Source organism: Carcharhinus amblyrhynchos, chromosome 3 (genome assembly GCF_965287045.1).
Source record: "Carcharhinus amblyrhynchos chromosome 3, sCarAmb.v2.hapA, whole genome shotgun sequence".
NCBI lineage: Eukaryota > Metazoa > Chordata > Chondrichthyes > Carcharhiniformes > Carcharhinidae > Carcharhinus > Carcharhinus amblyrhynchos.
Window position 1 is genome coordinate 74,901,974 of NC_137326.1, and position 16,690 is coordinate 74,918,663.

A 16,690-nucleotide genomic window follows, 5' to 3' on the forward strand; every position below is an offset into this window, starting at 1 on the left:
TTTGTGTGATAAATAGACCAGAACTGTGCACAGTACTCCAAGACAATTCTCTGCCAGGCCATCCATGCAGGTTAGGACTGCATAGCTTTGAGTTCTGAGATACGTGACTGATCTCAGGTGGGTTCCTACAATTGGTTTTGGTGACTCTGGTTACTCTCTAGGGACACTGTTGAAAGTGAGATTGTGTGTACGATGTCTGAGACTTGAATAAGATGTGCCCGATGTGATGCCCCCTGCTGTGAAGATTGACACGTGGCTGGGGTCCTGGGGTGCATGGACCTGGGCCTCAGTTCCTTCAGGAGAGCAGGCAAGTAATCCAAATTGGCAAAGGGAAAATAAGTGAATCATACTTGTTTTTGTCCAAATGACCAATGTGATCAACGAAGGGCAGCCTCTGAAGAAGGTCAGAGTACAAATGTTAGTCAAGATGACCAAAGTATTGTGAAAAGTGGAAATGATTGCACCTTCCCATAAATAATAGTTACCAATCTTTGCTTGATCTTCATATCAGTCTGAGGGATGTTGAGGGGACGTAATGATCCCAAAATTTCAAACATATCTGGTCTTAGCTCTAATGTTGTAACATGAGGTCCCTTTGTGAGAGAAAATTTAGCAATAAGGGGAACTTTTCTTACCACAGCATATATTACTGATTTTAGTTGACAGCTGTGTAAAGTTAATATTGTAACCTGTTTATAACTCTGTCCTAATCTGTTTACACAACCTCAATAAAAGATACAACAGTTGCAGACGTTCTGGCTCAGGTCAGAGTTTTTTTAAACAGTTCCAAAATCAACATTGGGATGGGATTAGCAGAAGCTGGGTTCCCATTCTGTAATCTTTGTAATGAACACATTTCTCCTGTGTCCAGACCATCAACTGTAGCTGCTGTTACATAGTTGATCTTTCCTACTCTCCTTGCTCAAGATATTTGGACTCCTATAATTTTATCGCTGGGAGCCTTTTTCATAGATGCTCCCAGTTAGACATTGTGGAAGAAATGTGTTTTGTGTCTTGATCTTTGATTTCCAGCAGGCTACTGGAAGGAATGGGAATATAAATAGTCTATTCAGCCTCTTGAACCTACCCTGCCATTCAATAGGATCATGGTTGAAATTGTACCACAACTCCACTTTCCTGCACCATCCTCAGATCCTTAATTCTCTTAGACTGGAAACTTATCACTGTTTATGCCAATGGGATCTTGTTCACCCCGCTGCAATGAATGGAGATTTAGCTGGTCACCAAATTCTCCAACCTCACTGCTGTGGGAGTGTGGCATGGTAACATCGCGCCCTGGGGCTGGAATTCCCACCATGGGAATCGGAGCTGGTGAGGGACAGACCATGAGAAGGTCTGTTGGCGTTTCAGCAGGATTTCACAGTTTCAGGATGAGCAAGGCTGTAAAATCCCACTCCTGGTGTCTAAAATAATCAATCTCTGGTTTGAATATACTCAATGCTTGAGGATCCAAAGCTGCATGGGAGAAAGAATTCCAAAGGTTCATAACACTGAGTAAAGAATTCTTGACCTCTCAACCTTAAATGGCTGATGCCTTATTCTGAGAATAGATGCCTCATACTGGATTGTCCAGTTAGGGATCCTGTCAAACCCTCTCAAAATTTCATATGTTTAATAAATACATGTTCTGCCTCTGCTCAAGTCAAAGCATAATTACTCACACTCCCACACCTCCCCCCCCTCACAGAGCATGGTTACTCACACTCCCCTCACCCAGAGCGTTGTGTCACACACCCTCCCCCCCGCTGTCCCATCGATCCAAAGCACGGTTACCCTGCCCCCAACGCATGGTTACTTTGGTCTTCTGAACTCAGACCTATATCACCTTCACATTCACTAGAATATGTTTCCCTTTTATAGTCCAGGAGAAACTTTCACAATTGAATTTCATTTATTGCTAAGTCGTGAACAGCCAGGTGGCTGATAACGTCTGTCAGAGACGAAAGAAACACATGGCTGACCTGATGTGGGAATTTACCATTTGAGAGGCTTTCATGTGTGTTTTTTTTCAAACAGACAAAGTTAAACCTGATCAAATTCCTGTTTGCCAAATAAACATCATAAATTTTTTGTCATGAATGAGTTAACAGCTTTATTGAAGACACATACACAGGGATGGGAAAGCTCTGCTGAGCTCCATACAGTCAAGGCACAAGAACTGAGATTAAAAACAGGCCTGGTAAATGAGGAATGAATGATAATAAATATGTGTTTATGGGTGCTCTCCATCCACTTTAAATATAGAATCAATTTTTTCAGCAAGAGGAGGCTGGGCGGGGGGGGGGGGGTGGCGGGGGGGGGGGGGGGGGGGGGCGGTGGTTGGGGAGGGTGGGGAGCTGATGTGGCAAAACCTCCAGCAATGCATTCAATCAAAGTTGGCAACCTGAAAAGAGACTGACTGTGACTGGGATGATGCTACATTCTGGGAGATGATCAGACAAGGGATGGGCATTACAGGTCAGGACCTTCAGGTTGACCAGAGACACCAAGAAATAGGGAACCAGCCATGTTGTGAAGATAGCACGTTCTTGGAATGTTTCATGATGCTAAACAAAGGCACTATGTAAATGCAAATTGTTGCACTTCTTTCTATCTACGCCTCCTCAGTAATCCAACATTTCTGAGCTGTCCATGTTACATGGTGAATGATTCCAGACAGGCGCTACTGTACTTTCATTCTTTCATGGGATGTGGGTGTCGTTGGCAACACTAACATTTATTACCCATCCTTAATTGACCTTGAAATGAGTATTTGCTGTGAGTCTGGAGTCACAGATAGGCCAGACCAGATAAGGATGGCAGATTTTCCTCTCTAAAAAATATTAGTGAACAGATGGGTTGGTTTTAAAAACAATTGATCATGGTTCCCAGCTTTATAATTACAGATCTATGAATTGAATTTAAATCGAGCCAGTTGTCATGCTGGGAACGGAACCCGTGTCCACAGAGCATTAGCCTGAGCCTCTGGATTACTAAACCAGTGACAATACCACTACGTCACATCTCTGATATGTATACCTATTAAGTATTAAGATCAGCTCCAACAAGCTCCCTGAGGAAGGAGCACAGAATGGCATTTAGATCTGTTACTGGGGGCCCCCAGGAATTATTTTAAAAAAACTACCAGTGATATTAATCACTTCAGATGCATGTAACTCTGACTGCATTGAATTACATCCACTGCTAAAAAGGCACTGTTCCATGGCACAGGCCACTCTGATCATTAACAACTTCATCAAAATAATTCCCAAGTAATGGCTCAGTAAAAACTGGAGAGAGAAGTGAGAGTGTGTCGAAAGAGGGAGGTTGGAGAGACGTTGGAAAAGAGGACAATAGGAATGTAGTGGAGAGAGTTGGCACGGTTGGCAGTCCAAATCCTTTAATGTTGGTCCCATCAGGCAAGGTATCGAGTCGTTTTCTGTTTTGCAGTGGCTAAATACGCACTCACGTATGATGTCAGAAGATCGTCCATTTTGTAACCCTTTAAATCAAATAAGCAAATGGTTAAAGAATGAAACTAAATTTGACTCCCCCCCTCCCCAGCCCCGCCACTTTGGTCTCTGATCATCCTTACCAGTGAGGTCTCACAGAGAATCTTTTCTCCTCGGACCAGGTTACCAACTGACATGTGAAAGTATGTACTGCCGCTGCGCCAGTTGGCAATTTTATTGTATGGATATGTCACTAAAGCCACCTGTAAGGAGAGAGCAGAGAAATATCAAGAGCCTGAGTAGCAATTCATTGACCCAGAGTTCGACTGTCACAAGATGCAGGAACTTCAGCCGTCATTAGTTGTTTTTAAAGGAAATAAAGATGCAAATCCTGGCTGGGGAATGTAGAACACAGGGGCACAGGGCAAAGGGACAGTTCTTCAGGACCGAGGTGGAGAGAAATGCCTTTACTCAGACGATTGTGAATCTTTGGAATTCTCCATCGTTGAATACATGGAAGTATGGGCGAGATGGTTATTTGCTCTTTCAGGGGATCAAGGGATATGGGGAACAGGTGGGAAAGTGGCATTGAGGGCGAAGATCCGTCATGATTGTGTTGAATGATGGAACAGGCTTGAGGGCCTACGCCTGCTCCTATTCCTTCTGTTTCTATGTTTTTAATAGGAACTATTTCATGAAACTATTATTGAGGTCAAAACCATCACATTACTGACAGAATCCATTCTCTAACAGTACACCCTCACTTACAGTCAGATCTCCGCAACACAGCCATTCACTTTGATCTCACATAATCCAGGGTCTCTACATAACAATAACAGTACCTTGTATTTAGTACCTTCAAATAAGTAAAAGATCCCAAGGTGCTTCACAGGGACTATCAGATAAAATCGGACACTGGGGCACAGAGGGAGTCACCCCAAGGCTCCTTCGGCTACAACACTTTAACACTTTCTCTGCAACTCTGCCACTGAGAACGACAAAGGCAGCAGATACCTGGGAATGCCATCAGCCAGAAGGTCCCATCCAAGCCACTCACTATCCTGACTTGGAAATATACCACAGTTCCTTCACTGTAGCTGGGTCAAAATCTTGGAACTGCCTCCCTAATAGCATACTAGATGTACCTACACCACTTAGATTGCAGGAGAACAAGAAGGCAAGTCACCACCATCTATCAGGGCAACGAGGTATGAGTAATAAACCCACACCATGAAGACTGAAGAAACAGGACAGGTGACCAAAAGCTTGGAAAATAAGGCGTTAAAGGGAAGAGAAAGGTGGGAAGGTGGAGAGGTTTACAGAGAGGATTCCAGAGCTTGGGGCGTAGGCTCCTGAAGGCACAGCAGCCAAGATTAGGATGCAATAACTTTTTAGTGTATCTTTGTTTGGTGCGTGCTATTGATGGTGCTGTCTAGTGTAAAGTTGGTGATTTTTCAGAGTCCCAACAGTGCTGGCGCCCGCATGAGTTCCGAGAGTCAGTAAAGGACCCCACTAACATCTCAACAAGATTAATCATAACCAGGAAGGTGCCACACTGGGAGGTGGCAGCAATTGAGTGCCACTCTCCCTGGACTATAGTCCACATGTAGACCCACAGACATCATGGATTGAGAGGGTTAAGTTAAAGAGTGAAAATTGGGTTGATCATTTTTGAACCAGAAGGTGTCACTTGTGACTCTGGCTGGATCAGTTCAAGCAGAAACCTGATTGGTAGGCTTTAGAGGTGGGTCTGTAGGCAAGGAGGTGACAAGTTCAAGGACTGGAGGGCAAGGACAGAGATTCATGCATGGGCTTCTGGAAGGCAGGGTGATGAAGCAGGGGGACAATATCCAATGAGACAGAACCACCTAATGGCAACAAGGACAGGGCCAGGGAAGGAAGGTGGGGGTGGCAGGGGGGGAGGGGGTGTTAGGGATTTAGTCAGGTGTCAAGAGTCGAAAGTTTGGAGAAGGCTTAGGGAGAGGATTCGAGTTTTAGGCAGAGGGAAGCCCTGACACTAGACAAACCAAACACACAATAAAATGACCTAATTCTCAATACACATGTAATTTTGGGAATGGTGACTTCCTCCACATATCCCTACATTAGGATGCAGTTTGACATTTCACATGTGTACAGTAATGTAGGTTAAAGAGACCATAATGATTTTTTTAAAAGTTCTTCATTCAAGCGATGTGGGCATCACTGGCTGGATGTGATGCCCACCCCAAATTACCTTTGAACTGAATGACCAATTCAGAGGGTATTCAAGAGGCAAGTAAGCGGTTGTGGATTTGGAGTCACATCCAGGCCAGCCCAGATTAGGTAAGGACTTAGTGAATCAGATGGGTTCATACAACAATTGGCAATGGTGTGATAGTCATCATTCAACTTTTAATTCCAGATTCTTATTGAATTCAATTTTCACTATCTATCATGGTGTCAGTTGAATCCAAGTTCCCAGAACATTATCCTGGCTCTCTGGATTACTAACCCAGTGACAATATCACTGTGCCACCACCTACCCACAAGGGTTAGGAGAAACAGAAAATAGGAGCAGGAGTAGGCCATTCGGCCCTTTGAGCCTGCTTCCCCATCATTATGGTCACAGCTGATCATCCAACTCAATAGCCTGATCCCACTTTGGCTCATTTTCTTTCATCACTTTTCCCCCAAGAGCTATATCTGATGTATAATGTTTTGGCCTCAACTGCTTCCTGTATTATAGAATTCCACAGATTCATCACTCTTTGGGTGAAGAAATTTCTCCTCATCTCAGTCCTAAAAGGTTTATCCCATATTCTTAGCTATGACCCCTGGTTCTGGACATATCCACCATCAGGAATATTCTTCCTGCTTCTACCCTGTCTAATCTTGTTAGAATTTTATATGTTTCTACAAGATTCCTCCTCATTCTTCTGAATTCCAGCAAATATAATGCTAACTGAATCAATCTTTCCTCATATGTCAATCCGCCTTCAGGAATCAGTTTGTTAAACCTCCAAAGCACTCCAAAACTTTGCACCATATTCCATGTATGAATGGCCAAGAACTCCTGGGGAGTTAGGTACAGACCAAACTGTGTCCCAAAAAACATGTATTCATATAGAAACATAGAACATTACAGCACAGTACAGGCCCTTCGGCCCTCAATGTTGTGCCGAGCTATGTCCAATCCCAAGATCAAGCTATCCCCTCCCTATAATTCTGGAGTGCTCCATTTGCCTATCCAATAACCGCTTGAAGTGTCCGACTCCACTATCACAGCAGGCAGTCTATTCCACACCTCAACCACTCTCTGAGTAAAGAATCTACCTCGGACATCCCTCCTATATCTCCCACCATGAACCTTATAGTTATGCCCCCTAGTAACAGCTAATTCCACCTGAGGAAATAGTCTCTGCATTTCCACTCTATCAATCCCCCTCATCATCTTATAAACCTCTATTAAGTTGCCTCTCATCCTCCTCCGCTCCAAGGAGAAAAGCCCCAGCTCCCTCAACCTTTCCTCTTAAGACCTAGCCTCCAAACCAGGCAGCATCCTGATAAATCTCTGCACTCTCTCCAATGCTTCCACATCCTCCTTATAATGAGGGGTCCAGAACTGAACACAATATTCTAAATATGGTCTCACCAACGTCTGGTATAATTGCAGCATAACCCCACAGCTCTTAAACTCAAACCCCCCCATTAGTAAACGCTAACACACTATAAGGCTTCTTCACGGCTCTATCCACTTGAGTGGCAAGCTACAGAGATCTGGGGATATGAACCTCAAGATCTGTCTGTTCCTCCATATTCCTTAGAACCATGCCGTTGACCCTGTAATCTGCATTCAAGTTTGTCCTACCAAAGTGAATCACCTCACACTTATCAGGGTGAAACTCCATCTGCCACTTTTTGGCCCAGCTCTGCATCCTATCAATGTCTCTTTGCAACCTGCAAGAGCCCTCCACCTCATCCACTGCTCCACCAATCTTGGTGTCGTCAGCAAATTTACTCACCCACCCTTCAGCCCCTACTTCCAATTCAGTGATAAAAATCACAAAAAACAAAGGACCCAGCATTGACCCCTGTGGTACACCACTGGTAACTGGCCTCCAGTCTGAAAATTTTCCTTCCACCACCACCCTCTGCCTTCTATGATACAGCCAGTTACTTATCCAATTGGCCAAATTTCCTTCTATCCCACACCTCCTTATCTTCTTCATGAGCCTACCATGGGGAACCTTATCAAACGCCTTACTAAAATCCATGTATATGACATCAACTGCTCTACCTTCGTCCAAACACTTAGTTAACTCCTCAAAGAATTCAATCAAATTTGTGAGGCAGGACTTACCCCTCACGAAACTGTGCTGACTGTCCCGGATTAAACTGAATCTTTCCAAATGGTCATAAATCCTATCTCTCAGGACCCTTTCCATTAAGTTACTGACCTCCGAAGTAAGACTAACTGGCCTATAATTACCAGGGTCATTCCTATTTCCTTTCTTGAAAAGAGGAACAACATTTGCTACTCTCCAGTCCTCTGGCACTATCCCTGTGGACAGTGAGGACCCAAAGATCAAAACTAAAGGCCCTGCAATCTCATCCCTTGCCTCCAAGTATCCTAGGATGTATCCCATCTGGCCCAGGGGACTTATCAACCCTCAGGTTTTTCAAAATTGCTAATACATCTTCCCTCAGAACATCTACCTCCTCCATTCTATCGGTTTGTATCACGCACTCCTCCTCAAAAACATGGCCTCTCTCCTTTGTGAACACCAAAGAAAAGTATTCATTCAACACCTTGCCTATCTCTTCTGACTCCATGCACAAGTTCCCACTACGATCCTTGACTGGCCCTAACCTCACCCTGGTCATTCTTTTATTTTTCACATAAGAGTAAAAAGCTTTGGGGTTTGCTTTTATCCGACCCACCAAGAACTTCTCATGCCCCCTCCTAGCTCTCTCAAGCCCTTTCTTTAATTCATTCCTAGCTACCTTGTAACATTCAAGTGACCCAACTGAACCTTGTTTTTTCATCTTTACATATGCTTCCTTTTCCCTCTTGACAAGACATTCAGCCTCCTTTTGTGAACCATGGTTCCCTCACTCGGCCATTTCCTCCCTGCCTGTCAGGGACATACCTATCAAGAACACGCAGTATTTGTTCCTTGAAAAAGTTCCACTTTTCGTTTGTGCCCATACCTGACAGTTTCTGCTCCCATCTTATGCTCCCTAATTCTTGCCTAATTGCATCATAATTACCCCTGCCCCAATTATAAACCTTGCCCTGTTGTGTGACCCTATCCCTCTCCATTGCAATAATGAAGAACACCGAATTGTGGTCACTATCTCCAAAGTGCTCTCCCACAAACAAATCTAACACTTTACTATGAACTGAAGTAAATATTATAAATAAGTAGTTTTTAGAAAAAGCTAGGCACTGACTATCTCAAGTCACTCACAGGTCAAGTCAAACCTACAGAAAACAACCGTGGGTGTTCCACAGACGCAGATTGAAGGATGACGCTTCTCTATCTCTCTCTCAGTCCCTCAGTTTATGTTCACAGGACATAAACACATTGGCACTTGCTGTTTCCTGCTGTGCTAGATATGTGTGTGTGTGTGTGTGTGTGTGTGTGTGTGTGTGTGTGTGTGTGTGTGTGTGTGTGTGTGTGTGTGGTGAGAGAAGGAGAGAAAGATGTATCATGACAGCTGAAACTTTAACACTCCTCTTGTGGAACAAACACCAAATGCTCTACCACACCCTTTTTCATAGGGCAGCTAGGTGATCGAGATCTGGGAGCTCTCCTGTGAACATAAACGGAGCGACTGCGAGAGATAGAGGAAGGAACAGAAGCGTCATCCTTTGATCTGCTTCTGTGGAACACCCACAGTTGTTCCGTACTATGCCAGTCAGGTAAAAACTGCAAAGGCAACAGTACTGATAATGTCACTGAATTTCATACGGAGATTTGCTCCAACAAAGGCGTGTGTATGGCACAAGTGGTTAGCTTATGGATGGCATGGTGGAACAGTAGCAAGCACTGCTGCCTCACAGCCCCAGGGACCAGGTTCAATTCCAGTCTTGGGCAACAGTCTGGAGTTTGCACATTCTCCCTGTGTCTGCGTGGGTTTCCTCCAGGTGCTCTGGTTTCTTCCCACAGTCCAAAGATGTGAAAATTAGGTGGATTAACCATGGTAAATGCACAGAGTAACAGGGATGGGGGTGGCAGGGGGAGGACTCTGTTTCAGAGAATTGGTACTATAGGGATTCTATGGATTCTAAGTAGAAACTTATCAACATGGACTATAAATTGGTTGACAGTTGGGAAACAAAGAGCAAGATTATTCAGTTTTGCTCAGAAAAGTTGGAAGTGGTGTTTTCCGAGGGTGAGGATTGGGTCCACTGTTCTCACCTGACCAAGGAGCAGCGAGCACTCCGAAAGCTAGTGGCATTTGCTACCAAATAAACCTATTGGACTTTAACCTGGTATTGTAAGACTTTCCACGTTATGCCCAGTACACAGAGAAATGATTCACACTATTGTGTGACAAACACTTCACTCACTATGTCACATTTCTCTGTCAGATCTTTCAATGGTTTTACTATTTTAATAAAATACCTAGCCATCATGAATCGAAAGAGACAAAACAGTTTTATTAAAATAGCAGATAGAAACCGCAACACCTCCCTGATTGCACCTTTTTGAAAAATTCCCACATGGGCTTTAATATCTTGTGGGGGAAGGGTCAAGGAAACATTTCCAGTGGATCCTGTTTATCTGGGGAGATCAGGGCTGTGACCACCAGCTCCTCATTCACAAAGAATGCCCAGAAACCCACTTGATCAACTACCTCTAGACTGAAGGTTTGCACCCGTCCCCTCCACACCTCCAACATCCTCTCCCCCTTCCAGCCACTTTCACTTCCCTCCATCTGTTTTGAGTAGTTTTGAGTCTGAGCTAAATTCCTGTTCAGTCTCAAACCTCGGAGATGCAGCATGCAGCAGCTGGGCAGGATTGTGGACACAGTCCTGATGTGGAGCAAATCGTTTTGCAGTGAAATTACATGGTTATGGCTCTGTGAGTCGCAGGGAAGGTGTCAGTTTACCATCGGACCCCAGGAGGCGCCTGGCACTGAGGGGATCCTCTGTCACAACAAATCACACAGCGAGTACATCTGTGTGAAACATGCAGTGAACACACTCAGCCCCCTCCCCGTCACCACCTCCTCCCCTTCCCCCACACCCCCCCCTCACACTGTGTTCCACACTTCAAAACTTTTTAATATAAGCCGACAAACTGCACAGAGCAGCAGAAATGGTGGCCTCAACTCACATCCAATACATAGCCATACATAACAATTAATGCTCTCCCACACAAAGTTCAAAGTTGACACCAAAATATGAAATTGTCTGTGAGAAAGAATATGGGATGTGTAAAGATATGAAATCTACAATAGAGACAGCTCCAAGGCACTAGCACACCCAACACAGGGTCACGTCCAACACAGGGTCACAAGCACACGCAACACATGGGAGTCACACACTGCACACGGGGGCATCATTTCAGATGACGTCTCTAATTGTTTTACTGTTTTCCACTCTCCCACTCCACCCATGTTCTTGTGATTCACACAACAGCCATTTCTCAGTCCAGTCCTATTCTGCAACCCACACACAGGCATTGTACAGAATACTCACTGAACAGTACTCAGGAATGGGAACCCTCGCTAGTCCCACAGCACTAAAGCCAACTGCAAACTTCCACTGATGCCCTTGGATGAGATCAATAAGATGTGAGTTATCCAAGGAAATTTTCTTGAAACATGGGAACTTGCTATGTGTAAGTTATCCGTAACCAAAAGAGAAAATGCTAGAAAATCTCAGCAGGTCTGGCAGCATCTGTGAGGAGAGAAAAGAGCTGACGTTTTGTGTCTAGATGACCGTTTGTCAAAGCTAAAAGGCATAGAAAATGGGAAATATTTATGTGGGAATGAAAGATGAGTCATAGCCACAAAAACCAAGGGAAAAGACTGCTAATGGCTGTCCACAGAGAGAATAGAAGGTGTGAATGGCCAAACAGCAGAGAAGCTAAAATGAAGATTTTGGGGGAAAGGGATGAGAATGGATGGGGCAGAGTGAGGTTTAGAAAAGGAGAAGCAAAAAGGGGAGAAAAGGTAAGAGAAGGGGGAAAGAATGGGAGGGGGGAAGAAAAATGAAGAAAGACAATAAAGAAAAAAGGTAGAGAACAGTAAAAAATTAAATAAAATAGAATGAGGAAAGGTTGAGGGAGCTGGGGCTTTTCTCTTTAGTGCGGAGAAGCATGAGAGGCACTTAATAGAGGTTTATAAGATGATGAGAGGGATAGATAGAGTGGACGTGCAGAGACTATTTTCTTGGATGGATGTAGCTGTTACTAGGGGGCATAACTATAAGTTTCATGGTAGGAGGTTAGGAAGGATGTCCAAGGTAGATTCTTTACTTAGAGGGTGGTTGGGGTGTGGAATGCACTGCCTGCTCTGATAGTGGAGTTGGACACTTTAGGAACTTTCAAGTGGTTATTGGATAGGCAAATGGAGCACTCCAGAATGATAGGGAGTGGGATAGCTTGATCTTGGGTTTGGACATAGCTCGGCACAGCATCGAGGGCCGAAGGGCCTGTACTGTGCTGTACTGTTCTATGTTCATTTCCTATAAAGTCACTGTGACTTATTTAGTTGTGTATAAAGCACTTTAGGATAGCTGAGGTCATGACGGGCATGATATAAACAGAGATTCTTTCCTTGTCCCTCTGAGTCGCCTATTTCAGAACTCGATTCCCTGATTCTTGGTGTTTACAAGTAGTTGGGTTCTTTACCTTGGTCCGTGGGTTTATCACTGTTATCCCTTGTTTGTTGATAGCTATCCGCACAATATCTGGAAAATTGGGCTCAGATGTTTGCTAGAATGGAAAAAGAACGCTTTATTAGTATCTTTAAAAGCCAAATTAATGTTAAATTAGTGTCAGCTTGTTGTATTAAATCAGTCCTCAGTATAATAATATCAATTTGTCACAATATAGTTACACAGAACCACTGAATACAGTCACAAAATCACACCCACACCCACACAATAAACCAAGGTGCATGCACATGCATGTAGCACCCTGAATTTTTAGGATTGCTCCACACACAAACATGGTGTTGAGATTTACGCAGTAGTCCATGTTTAAATTAATAATGGGGCTTTCAGTGAAATTTCTCTCAAAGCTCAACACTGAGGTTGGGATCAGGAATCTGGGTGAGAATTCAAGCTGGGGTCAGCAGTAGGTTGGGGTCAGGATCCAGTCCAGAGTCAGCCTAGGCCTATTTTACACTCCAGATGTGGATTGAGTGGCATCCAGCACAAAGCTGCTTCCTTTGTGGAAAGTGAGCTGGTTAATTCAGAGTTTTACTGCCTGTCTGGGTGTTGTTTAGTGAAGGTGTGTATGTGGAGTGTGAAGCAGAACATTCTAATACGTCACAAAAGTGTCCTTTAGGTAGTAAAAACCACCAACACTTTCAGAATGAGAAGGAAGTCTGACCCAAGGGTTGAACTCATTGTTGTCGAGATGAGATCCCTGACATTTTACCACCTGATTTACTCCCTCATTTCTGTTTACTGTTGTGAAGATAAAGTCCATGGTGACAGCAACACTCAAAAACAGTGGCAAAAAAACTGTTAACATGTTATAGACTAATCATGTAAATATCGAAAATATTCAGATATTCACATTTCTGCAGCACCTTCCCCTCAGAATATCTCAGGATAGCAGTTAAATTGTGCTATTCTTCTTCCAAATAGGATCTTTTACACCCATCTGAGACAGCAGACAGGATCTCAGTTTAACATGTGATCAGGAAGTAAAATGCTGCACTCTCTCAATACTGCACTGGAATAAATTGTGAGCTGAAGCTTTTGGGGCTTTGAACTCACAAACTCCAGACTCAGAGACAAGAGTTTTTTAAAATTCTTTCATGAGATGTGGACATTACTAACAAGCATTTGTCGCTCATCCCTAATTACCCTTGAATTGAGTGGTAGATAAAAATTAATTATATTGATGTGGATCTGGAGTCACGTATAGACCAGGTAAAGATGGCAGATTTCCTTCACTAAAGGGCGTTAGTGAACCAGCTGGGTTTTTACAACAATCCAACAATGATCATTAATTTTGTTTTGTACACATGCACATGCATACTTGCACACACACCTTGGTTCACATGTGCCTAGTCTTAATGAATGAACCTACAATGTGTTTACCAAATAACTTATGAGTGATGCCTTTATATCATTGTAAAAATAAAACTACCAGATGTAGTTCAACTTTTTTTTGAGTGATGTTGGTGGAAAAACTCCTTGGAACTGCTCCTGGTCGTTACTGCCTCAAGTTGCTTCGAAATGGGATTTGTACTGTGCCTCTAAGGAAGGAACATCAGAGGAGTATAGCAGATTCAAGAATTTCCTCACAATGTATTGCAGAGTAAGAAATTTCAGCATGTGCCATGTTCTTACTTCACTCTCAGAACCTGTTCAGAGTGTTGTTCCTCTCCCAGAGCAAGGATTATTCATTTCAGCTGCTTGGCTTTTCTGAGTGGGCAACAGGATGGTGGGGGGTGGGGGGGTTGAGGGGGGGAGGGGTGGTTGCGGGGAATGGGGATGGAGATGAGAAATCAGGAAATTTTGGAGATGCTGTAACTGATAGCACCAAGTTGAACTTAGGAATTAACTAATACTGATTTGGTAAAAAAAAAACGCCAAGAATGGACAACTAAACTCCAAGGATCTGAGATAGTCTGATTTCAGGTTTTGCTGCATCTAAATAGCAAATCAGTGATTGACACCAGTGTGTCACTCATGTAAACCCGCCTAATTTGGGTTTTGAAAAGGGTGGAATTATGCAAAGGAACAGCAGAGTACAATGCTGGACATAACAGAAGCAATGTGAATGACTGAGGAAGTTCACATGATGGAGTTTAAATACAGCGAGGTTGTTGCAGCTGTATAAAGGTGGTGGTGAGGCCACACCTCGAGTACTGTGTACAGTTTTGGTCTCCTTACTTGAGAAAGGATATATTGGCACTGGAGGGGGGAGACAGAGCAGATTCACTGGGTTGATTCTGGAGTTGAGATGCTTGGCTTATGGGGAGAGACTGAGTAGACTGGGGTTATACTCATTGGAATTCAGAAGAATGAGGGGAGATTTTATAGAAACATATAAGATTATGAAGGGAATAGATAAGATAGAAGCAGGGAAGTTGTTTCCACTGGTGGGTGAAACTAGAACTAGGGGGCATAGCCTCAAAGTAAGGGGAAGCAGATTTAGGACTGGGTTGAGAAGAAACTTCTTCACACGAAGGGTTGTGAATCTGTGGAATCCCCTGCTCAGTGAAGCAGTTGAGGCTACCTCGTTGAATGTTTTTAAGACAAGGATAGATAAATTTTTGAATAGTAAAGGAATTAAGGGTTATGGTGAGCAGGCGGGTAAGTGGAGCTGAGTCCAAGAAAAGATCAGCCATGATCTTATAGAATGGTGGAGCAGGCTCGAGGAGCCAGATGGCCTCCTCCTGCTCCTAGCTCTTGTGTCCTTATGCTTGAGCTGAGAGCAGGTAATTTTGTCTGTGCAATTTCATCAGGGAAAGGCACAAGTCCGACACTATTTGTGCCACATCAAAACTTCCAGGAAATTTTGGGTTATAACATATCGAGCTACAAGACCATTATATCTTGTGACCACCCTACCCCTATCAGGGGAGCTGAGTGTTACACATTGGCCATGTTTTAAAATATCCCCGTTCCCTTAAGGTGGAACAAAATGTTCTTTGACAAAAAGGGATGGTGCAATTAGGACAATTAAAGACATGCTCATGTGACCTGGTTGTCATGTGGGAGAGAGGCAAACAAAAACCTTTTGAAATGGCAGTCTTAACGCCTTTATGTGGCATCTTACTAATAAATGACAGATGCTTTTCGCAAAGCAGAGAAACAAAAAAAAGCTACTGATGTGGTAAAGCAGATGGACTATTTTGTGTTAACCACCAAAAAGGATGGTGGTAAGAGTTATTTTCTATTTTAAAGGTAAGGAACAGACCAGACAGGGCTTTTGGAGATTTAGAAAACAGGGAATAGCTGAAATGGGCCTTGCTGTTGAAAACTGGATCCAGAAATCTGGGCTTCAAAGAACACTAGACAATTTGACTTAGTGTGGTAAGGAGAAGTATGGTACACAGCCAAAGAGAATTGTAAGATGTATCTTGACTGTGTTAGTTAATGCACAAATGTATTTTATTGAGTTTAATGTATTAGTTGCTGCTTAAGTCGTGTTTGTACAATGTTGAGCTTAGTTCATTTGTTACAGTAAAAGTCTTAAAATATGAAGAAAACTTATCCTTTGGTTATTTCCATCAGTCGCTGGGAAATTCACCTCTTTTCAAACGTTACTGGTTGCTACAGGGATTTAAAGACCACTAACACACCCAACAGCTCCCAATATACTTAAAGATTTCCACAGACTCATAGGCCCTAACAGAGCCAGTGGGGCACACACATCTGTTAACTCACACCCCCGTAGACCTAAATCACCAATAGATCCTTTAACACCAACAGCAAACCCTGTGACCTCCAATAGGAACAGAGACAATCTGGGTTTGGTTTTAACCTTTGGGTGAAGGATGGGCAGAGGGTACATTCCAGTGGTGAAGTTGCACCGTTTAAATTCAGCAGAGATCTGGCAGAGTTCCCGATCAAAAATGCGAGATCAAACTGGGGTGAGCACTACCAAGGAGGAGGAGTTGTAGACAGTGAGGATGGATGTTACAGTTTGCAGAGGGACATAGATAAGCTGCAGAGCTGGGCTGAGAGGTGGCAGATGGAGTTTAATATGGAAAAGTGTGAGGTGATTCACTTTGGTAAGACTAACAGGAGTACAGAATATCGGGCTAATGGAAGGACTCTTAGTAGTGTTGATGAGCAGAGAGATCTCAGGGTACATGTGCATAGCTCCCTGAAAGTTGGCACCCAGGTTGATAAGGTTGTTAAGAAGGCGTACGGTGTGTTAGCTTTTATCAGTAGAGGGATTGAATTTCGGAGCTGTGAGGTCATGTTACAACTGTACAAAACTCTGGTGCGGCTGCACTTGGAGTATTGTGTACAGTTCTGGTCACCACATTATAAGAAAGATGTGGAGGCATTGGAAAGAGTGCAGAGGAGGTTTATCAGGATGTTGCCT

The 16,690-nt window shown here is 43.6% G+C and overlaps 1 protein-coding gene across 4 annotated transcripts in view; it reads right to left on the minus strand.

Moving 5' to 3' along the window:
• Positions 1-2,360: 2,360 nt before the first annotated feature.
• LOC145340854 (unconventional myosin-VIIa-like) overlaps positions 2,361-16,690 on the minus strand; it is a 183,212-nt gene continuing 168,882 nt past the window's right edge. For all 4 annotated transcript variants that reach the window (XM_080185314.1, XM_080185315.1, XM_080185313.1 and 1 more), the window contains 3 exons: positions 12,302-12,385; positions 3,596-3,715; positions 2,361-3,502 (listed from right to left, as the gene is read on the minus strand). In XM_080185314.1, coding sequence (XP_080041440.1) covers positions 3,416-3,502; positions 3,596-3,715; positions 12,302-12,385 — 291 coding nt within the window. In that variant the 3' untranslated portion in view covers positions 2,361-3,415. The remainder of the gene's footprint in view (positions 3,503-3,595; positions 3,716-12,301; positions 12,386-16,690) is intronic.